The sequence below is a fragment of the Electrona antarctica genome (assembly GCF_951216825.1).
Source record: "Electrona antarctica genome assembly, chromosome: 12".
Taxonomy (NCBI): Eukaryota; Metazoa; Chordata; class Actinopteri; order Myctophiformes; family Myctophidae; genus Electrona; species Electrona antarctica.
The window spans coordinates 16,972,890-16,982,212 of record NC_136793.1 but is presented as its reverse complement, the minus strand read 5'-3'; the positions used below and the strand labels follow the sequence as shown (position 1 = coordinate 16,982,212).

The 9,323-nt window shown below is 41.8% G+C and overlaps 1 protein-coding gene across 1 annotated transcript; it reads right to left on the bottom strand.

Moving 5' to 3' along the window:
- Positions 1–399: 399 nt before the first annotated feature.
- Positions 400–8,169, bottom strand: LOC306933521 (uncharacterized protein). The gene is made up of 9 exons (XM_079515773.1): positions 7,891–8,169; positions 6,813–6,989; positions 6,472–6,535; positions 5,758–5,979; positions 5,118–5,326; positions 3,524–4,428; positions 3,294–3,363; positions 2,515–2,680; positions 400–1,846 (listed from the first exon to the last, which is right to left on the bottom strand). The coding sequence occupies exons 1-9, from the start codon at positions 8,039–8,041 to the stop codon at positions 1,675–1,677; spliced, it is 2,136 nt and encodes a 711-aa protein (XP_079371899.1). The 5' UTR covers positions 8,042–8,169; the 3' UTR covers positions 400–1,674.
- Positions 8,170–9,323: the final 1,154 nt, after the last annotated feature.

The following is a 9,323-nucleotide window of genomic DNA, read 5'->3' as shown; positions in this document are numbered from 1 at the left end:
ATGCGCATGCATAAAGTGAATGGCAGATCGAGTGGCAAAGTGAGTGACAAAGTGAATTTAATGTTGTTTAAAGTAATTTAATACAATCAAATAGGACTTTTCTGTTTGGATGTATGGGCTGTCAAGGCCAGAAAGTAGTTATTTGCCACTCAGTAGGCATTCCCGCATTACTTTCGGGTATGATGATGATGTCACGTGCATACCCTCTATAGCTTTATCAGAGCCTGAGATGGGGTGGCCACGAATTGACAGGCTGCACGTGGAGCGCACAGCAGGATTTTAACATACAGTAACCGTGTGGAATTCAAGCACCCTGATAGTTATGTCCCTAACTGGTGGTATAGGGTTTTAAAGGGACAACATAATATATCCAGTGAAAGAATGGAGGAATCTTATGGATACACAGTATTCAGTGTTTTATTTAACAAGTGTCTGAACAAAAGGCAGGGAAAAGGACAGGTGAGTGCCAAATCAAAATAGCATAAAACCAACTACTACTATCTCTTGAACAAATGGAAATAACTTCTCTATAGAAAATTAAACAAAACCTACTACACTAACAAACAGAAATTCAGAGGGTGGCACTCACACACACACACACACACACACCTAACAGAAAATATGTGATGACAATGTACAAGGTACCCCAGCTCTTACCTAGTTTCCCAGAAACAATATTGAACAGAAGTGCATGAAACAGGCCTGACTTTGACACATAAGCCTGTAAGTCTGAACACAGCCAGAGGAGCATGGTCTGAACATGGTGGGGAAGGGGGCCAGATTGCAAGTACACAGTTATTGGAAGTGAATGGAGATGATTGGTGGACCAGAGAATGGTGAGGCGGAGTTGAGTGAATTATTATTATTATTATTCACTGATGAGCTGGACCTGGGATTGACCTTATGCAGACCGCGGCCATCTTGCTAGTGGCAGGTTGGCAACTTGCCGCAATTTGCTATTAACAGCCCATACATCCAAACAGAATCCGATTCTATTAAACAATGTCAAACTCACCAACATTGCAGCTGTACAAAAAAAAAGCTTAAATTATCCTCTATCTGCAAAGTGTTTCATAAAAATCCACTGTAGACATGTTATGAGCTACTTTCTGTCAAGAAATTCCTTGCAGATGATAGTGCTGGAGTTTGGAATTGCTTGTTGGATATCACTCAATGGCCCTGCGTAGTGCGTACCACCTGTTGCATTTGCACATAATGCAGGAGGCAGCAGGACGTTGCTTTACTGAAATCGACTCTCTTGACAAAAAGTAGATCATAACATGTCTACGGTGGATTTTTTGCAGCTAGAAAGAGTATAATTCAAGCTTTTAGTACAGCGTGCAATGTTGATGAGTTTGACATTGTATAATACAATCAGATGACTTTTCAGTTTGGGCTGTCATTGGCAAATTGCGGCTAGTTGCCACCCTGCCATTAACTTGGCAAGATGGCCGCAGTCTGCATAAGGTTTATTGAGGACAGCAGGAGAATCAGTAGAGGGGGAGAGAAACACAGAAAACAGATTGCTCTAAGAGCATACATGCGGAGTGCACAGCAGCATTTTAACAGAACAGTGTGGAAATCAAGCACCCTGATAGTGTTATAATAAAAATAAATCAATGGTACAGGCAGGGGTTGAAGCAAAAAAAAAATCCCAAGACCGCTATGAAATCCTCAGGACTGAAATCCGTCCCTAGGACGGAGAACTTTAAGCCCTGGGTACAGGTCTGAGTTGCTGAGCTTCACCATGAGTGCGCTGACATGTGGGTTCACCGATGTTTTGTTTTGCACCATCATCTCCTGGCTTGCTTTTGTGCACCTCTCAGGCCAGACAACAATGCAGCATCTGAAAGACGATGTAGAACAAAAAGATATTCTTCTTTTTGGGCCCATCAATTTACAAATGCAAAATATCAAGCAAGAGCCTTTTTTAAAGTCTTACTGTACCACGTGCTGTTTATATTTCTGACTAAGCATTCAATCAATCAATCAATCAATCAATCAATCAATGTCTAAATAAAATGCTATCTGAATTACATGTTAACCTTTGCATAAGACTGCATGGTCGTCAAGGCTAGGTCAATGTATCAATTCACACCAGTGATCGGGTTCAAAAGGAAGTGATGCAAAGGTCATAGCAAGTATTATTATTAGAGGCAGCACACTGTGTGCCGCAGCAGTAATGTTTGTAGTAGTTGTTCTAGTGTCAGAGGCAACAGTTGTCATCATCAGTAGTTAGTTAGTGGACAATGACGATGTGTGAAGAAGAGTCACTTTAGTCAAGCTGTATAGTACAGCCGGGGTTCCCAAACTTTTGAGGTTGAGACGCAAAAGAGAGATTATATGTTTGCACGGGATGCATTCCAAACCAGTGAAAATAGCTGATCTACAAGCACAAAACGCATTGTTATGTGGTGACGGATTGTGTGCTTGTAGATCAGCTATTTTCACTACTTTTGTTTTTCTTCTTTCTTCTGCATCATGCAGTTCTCTATGTGTGGAACAACCTCGTACCTCTGAATGAATTCCAGTGTGCACGCTGCGTCATGCTGATACTGGAGGTTGAAGTTGTAGTACGAGGAGAACAGCACAGCGAGTCCAACCAGAAAGGACTCTCCCTCACACAACACCTGCTTTTGTATGCTCATCATCCATCGCTGGTTTGACTCATTCATTGGACCTGACGAAAAGAAAGAAAGAAAGAAAGAAAGAAAGAAAGCAACAAACAAAATGGAATCAATCTCTTCAGATTGTTTATGGTTGTATGACAAAGTATGAAAATCTGTTACATTAAATTTGAGTCGAATTATGTTTGACCAAATGGACCCGTACCGTTCTGAAACTCTGACTGCACAAATGCAACCAAATGGACACGTATTTGGTTCCATTTGTACGTTATGTTATGGGGGTGCTTGAAATTGAAAAGTTTGAGAAGCACTCTTAATTAGTAACATCGGTAGGAAATAGGGAAGGGGCTCGAAATTAGGAAGTTATTCTGTGTGCATAGAGACCATTCCCCCATGTGTGTTAAAAAGAACACAAATGAGTCTTGAGAAATGGGGGCCGTCTTATATACGGGACAATACGGTCATTTGATTTGGTTTCCATAGTTTCCATATTTTTGCATTGGTAGATATTAGAAAATGCATCTATCCCTGCCAACTTTCTTTTAGGTTTCTCAGAAATACTATATGGTTGTAATATAGGCCCTTTGTCTAATTTGTAGTCTTAGCCACGTTGTAAACAAAGAGTGCAGCTGTCCATGTTATTCTCATTGAGCATTGTATACTCACCCGCCACAATCAAACGTGGGGTGTCAGCAAGTGGGACAGTCAACTGCACAAAGGCTGGGGAAGCAGACTCCTTAAAAAAAGAAAAAGCACATTAAACCTTCCAGATGCATGGTGGCTGACAATGAACTACAATGCTAATAAAAAAATGGAATAAAGTTAATTTAATGAAAGAAGTCTAACTATGATAATACTGTTTAAATCAGACACTGTAACAAAGGTACAAATCGTACATCTGTTTGGATAACAAGGGCATCCAGTGGCTCCTCGAAGTGTGCCATTAAAAGCTGCAGGATGTTTGCGGCAGTCACACTGCACTCCGTCCTGTGGAGAACAGCCTTTACAGCATCATTGGTAGGGTTTCGTATGAAGAACTCCATGATGATCCTGCCACGCTCTTCGAGAAAAGCCCCGATCTCTCGGAGAATCGGAACGTCCGTCAGCCGTTCGAAATGAGCGCACATGCTCCTCGGGAAAAACAAATATGGCCATTGCTGCTTCACATCGTTTAGACGTGGCGCTGGATCGGCGTTTATCATTTGGCGCTGCAAGGAATACGTTGTTTCCATCAGCTTTGACACATCCGTACTTTCCATACCCAAGGAAAAGAGATCTGTGAGCGTTCGTCTCTTATCTTCCAGATATTCTTTCGTCTCAGGTGGAAGCTCGGGTTGCCGTTGTGTGCAGCTGTAAATGTCTGGAGGTCCGCCTGGTGGTTTAGCCTGATTTTTCCGTTTTCTGTGACGAGCAAGAGGGTTGTTTCTGTTCACGTGAACTATGCGCGCCTTAATTTGAGATAGAAGAGAATCGTGAGCAAACGACTGGGGATACTGGTTCACAATGTTCCTTGTGACGACGATACACTCAGCTCTGCGTGGATTCACAGCGATTCTTTGCATGTCGTTGACGATCACACGGACCATGTGCCACCTGTCTACCTGCGAAGGCCTTTTTCCATTCCGGAGGGCTGTGAGTAGAATGGGGGGCAGTTTGTCCCAGTTTACTTTGAAATTCTCAGGCCAGTGTGTGAGCGATGCCGGCAGAGAGGACATGGGACTGCTTGTTGAAACTGAAGCGCTTTGGTCCAGTGGCACACATGAATACATCTGCCTTGGTGGGGCAGACATCGACTCAGGCTCTAGAATGGAGAAAGTCATCCAGTGTTAATTTTGACACCAATTTTTGGTTTTAGTCATAGGGCTCCATCTTGCGCCACCCTTATCCCTTATCCCTAAACTAATTCGCCATTTTTTACTATTTAAAAAAACCTTTTAAAATAGTTCAACTAGCTGATCTACATCGAGACATTATGAGCTTGGCAAATTAGTTTAGGAATAAGGGGTGGCGCAAGATGTAGCCCATAGTCTTTTGAATAAAATTCCATTTAGTTTTAGTCTAGTTATAGTCGACTAAATACCATACGATTTTAGTAGACTAAATCTACAGACTAAAATGTATTTTAGCTGGCTTTGATGGCGGCATAATGCCCGATTTATACTACATGTACTGTATGTGTGTGGAAAATAGACAATCTACAAGCCAATCTGAGCTTGTCTATCGGCTACTTTCGGAGCACGACAACTACACACAACCAAACATAAAATTACATGTCTTAGTTCTACTGGATCGCTTGTCCACTAGTCCCTCCCAAACATTTTAGTCTAGTTTTTATTTGTTGACAAAATTGACGATATATTTAGTCATAGTTTTAGTCATCATAGCTTGGTTTTTATATAGTTTATGTCAGTGAAAAAGGGTAGTCGAACATTTGCAGTTAGGGTTAGGGTTAGTAATGGTCGGAACAATGACGTGTTACAAATTAATTACCTGCGCGTTTCAAGGCATTCAGAAGTTTTCTGCACTGAATGGGTGTCATGAGCCCTTCGATGTCTTCCACCGTTACATAGTGCAGATCTTCCTCCGTCTCTGCTCCGTGCTCCATCAGCCTCTCCACCACACGGCCCAGCACTTCTTCAGGGAGACTGGGAAGTGCAGAGAGGACTCTGGCCCTGATCACATAACTGGCTTCCAGCATCCTATAGAAATTAGAAATGGGAAAGAGTGTGGAGGTGTGAGATCACTGTCGAGCCAAGCGTAGCATACTGAGTCTAGACCAGTGGTTCTCAACCTGTGCGTATTGGGGGTCCCCAAATGATTGTGACGGTCCCCAGATTAATGGCAATATTGTTTTCTCACTCAGTAGTTAACAAACCAACATACAGTTAAGTGTATACAGGATATTTGTCAAAAGTTACAATTTAATGACTTTAAGAGCTTTTTAATACCGAATTGGCCAAATTGTTAAATATTTCGGAAGAAAGAGGCAAACATTGTGAAAATAGCCGCTCTACAAGCTGACAACGCCTCGCAGTGCGAGGGATTGTGAGACGGTAGTTTGGCTATTTTCACAATGTTGTGGAACCGAGTCAAACTAAATGTAATGCCTACAACTCAAAGTTACAAGTACTTGTCATTGTCAGGGTGGCTCATGGTCTTCAGAAGTTTTCTGCACTGAATGGGTGTCATGAGCCCTTCGAGGTCTTCCACCGTTACATTACAGTGCAGATCTTTCTCCGTCTGTGCTCCGTTATCTATCAGCCACTCCACAACACGGTCCAGCACCTCTACAGGGAGACTGGGAAGTGCAGAGAGGACTCTGGCCCTGATCACATTACTGGCTTCCAGCATCCTATAGAAATTAGAAATGGGAAAGGGCGTGGTGGAGTGAGATCACTGTCGTGCCAAGCGTAGTAATACTCTAGACAGCAGTAGCATTGTGAATTAAAATGAACTTAGTCCTGCCAAAGTCGTTTATCATTATGTTTTTTAACAGTAAATGCATGTGCTGCAACAGTGCTGCCTGGCTGAAATCTAAGCGGGGCAACGGTTTCTTGTATCCTATCACTGTAGTCCTATATACACAAGTCTATCCCCTTCTATTCATGGAAAGCTATAATAGAAGTAATTGTTCTCCCTTTAATACAAACATTAAATCAAATACAAATGTCACTGGTAGGCGGCATGTTTCTGAACTGTCCATAGTCCTCCTCTGAGACACAGAATGACTACAGAAATGGTGACATCTTATAATGAGCATTAGTGAGGACCAATTATATGAAGACACGTTGCGAATGGGTGAAATGCTCCATTTATTTCAAGTATAATAAAAATGGTGACTTACCTAATCGGTGACTTGGAGGACCAGTGCACGTTGTTGTGTGATAATGTCTTTGGGTTGACAGACACTGGCAGGCAGATGAACAAAATCAACAAAAATAAAGCTGCAAAATGTAACCTTTTACAAAAAAAGAACATATATAAACATAAACCTTTTTTTTTTTTTTAAGTTCGGAAACTTTATTTCTGTTGAATATTACTCCCCTTCGATAATACCAATCTGTATTGAATTTTATAACGTTGGAAAGCTTGATCTTTACAACGAGGTATCACTTGTAAGGATGGTGTATTCGTGGAATGAGCAAAACCGCTAAGCGTGGGGGTAGTTTTTATTTATTTTTTTACCTGAGAGAGTGTCAAGATTCTGGTTCCAGTGGGATAATGTCAGCGTTAACCCATCAGCCTCCTCTGGTCTTAGAAGTAGCTCCTCGTGTTCCTCCCGTTTCATCTGTGGAGGCTCTGGTTCCTCATGTGGAGGTTCCGGTTCCTCCTCCTCTTTACACACCGATAGCAATGGGAGATCTACAAATAGGAGAGAGCACTTTGTTTCAAAAAATATATATAGATGTCTGTCTAGATGTCTGTCTAGATGTCTGTCTAGAAATTCTGTGCAAGTGAAAGCTTTTCTGAGTATTGGAGTTGGGAAGCACTCGTTTGTATTAATGCATTGTGCAATGTTGGTGAGTTTAATGTTTAATGCAAGCAGGTTGTCAATGGAGTCAGTGTATCGCAACTCTAGATTCAACCCATTATAAACAATAGGTACAATTAGGAGAGGCAAAACAGGCAAACTTTGATTGAAATACAAAATATTTTACATTATCTAAATAATTACAAGTAATGTAGTTGTTAAACAATCATTTAACTTGAGAGCGTAAAATGAAACCAAATGGACTCCAAAATGGTTAAAGAACCACAAGGGGCCATTTGGTTACACCAACTCTCCATCATTTTTAGCCAGGGACCACCTGGAATCCCCTCAAAGACCCTGGACACTCAAATACCCAAAATCTCGGCCACTGTGACTCGCTCACCCACACTCGCTCGCTCACTCCAGCATCATGGGATTCATGGCGGACTTTGGCGGTGTTATGGTGAAATTGGTGACCATCTTGTGGACTTCACAGTGACAATTTACGTGGAGGTCTTTAAATACGTGGCCTGAATAGGTTGAACTTTGCTAATAAACAAACCGCAACGATTTACCTTCGGACACTGGCATTATTTGATTGTCTACTCTACACGATTGTCAGTTGTCACAAATTTCAGCAGGTCACCAAATGTCTTATTTCACCGTAATAACACCACCATGCTGGAGTGACCGAGTGTGAGTGATTGAGCGAGTGGCCGAGATTTTGGGGTATTGGAATTTGGCTTTTGAGAACCACTGGTGTGACAGGTGTAGTGGCTCTGCTGTACCAACCTGCTGGGTGTATCTGCAGTAGTGTGTGTTGTTGTTTTGTGGAGTCCTCTAGCTCTGTGATGATCCTCTCCACGTCCATAAAGATGTCCTTGGCTACTACATTCAGCCGCTGCTCTATCAGGGACTTCAGTGTTTGTAGTAAAGCAGTCATGTTGGAGAGCTCTGTTTATAATCCTATTCTAAAGTGGAACTATCATGACTCAAGTCTCTAACAATAAACTTAACGACAGCTGTCTCCGAGTCTCCGTGCTGTGTTTACAATTACAATGTGAACGGACATTCGGACAAATTCCCTACAAGTCAACGACTTCTGCTTGTCAAGACTGAACGTGGCGGTGAGTTGATGTCTTGTCTACCGCCCCCTGCTGGTGAAGGTGTGTACAGCTAATTATGCGCGTACAATGTTGAGGTTTTTTGATTGATTGATTGAAATATTTATTAACAGTTTGCAGAATTACAGTACATTTCGAGCACAAACTCAATACAAAGGCTGTTAACTGTGAGTGGACGACCCAATTAAGCATTACACTTGTTTACAACAGGGTCCACCATGTTCAATTCATCAAAACATTTAGAGACGTACAAATAGACACTTCTATATGTCTTGTGTATCCTGGTAAAGACTATGGTGGTGTTGGCTGTGTTCAAGGCCTCCAGGCCTGGGATTACAGATATTGTGAAGTGGTTTGGTGCTATTCAGCAGAGAGGAACAGTTCTGGCTCTTACTTCCATCCAGGCAATAATCTGCACAGCCTGGCTTGTGTCTGCCTCACCAACTCCTCGTAAAAACACACAATACCACAGTGATAAGATAGTCTATGATTGGGATCAAGAGTTGGTTTTGCAGTGTTGCTAGGTTATATTGGTTTACTGGCACTCCTCAGCTTTGTCCTAGCATTTATGGCAAGGAACCTTCCAGACAACTTCAATGAAGCCAAGTTAATCACTTTCAGCATGTTGATCTTCTTTGCTGTGTGGATAGCCTTCATCCCAGCATCAGCTCTCCAGGCAAATATGCAGATGTAGTGGAGGTGTTTGCTATTTTATCATCTAGTTTTGGCCTTTTGGTGGCACTGTTTGGACCGAAGTGTTATATCATTCTTTTGAAACCTGAGAGAAACACTAAGAAGTCCATCATGGGCCGTGGTGCCACCAAGACAAATGTTCAATGACAATACATTTTCTCTGTGTGTATTTTATAACAATTAAATATTGTATATGTGGCTGTGTTACAATCCTCAGGTCTATGGGAATAAACGATTGTGACATAAGGCTGGAAAGTGAATCGTTGTTTTATTTGCTGCCCTTGATAATGTTCTTTTCAGAGTTCACATGCAATTACAAACAGATAATTAATTTCATAATGCCAGTATAGGCTACTCTTTAAGCAACCATGACATGGTAATTTAAAGATGGAGTGCCGTGATTTCTTT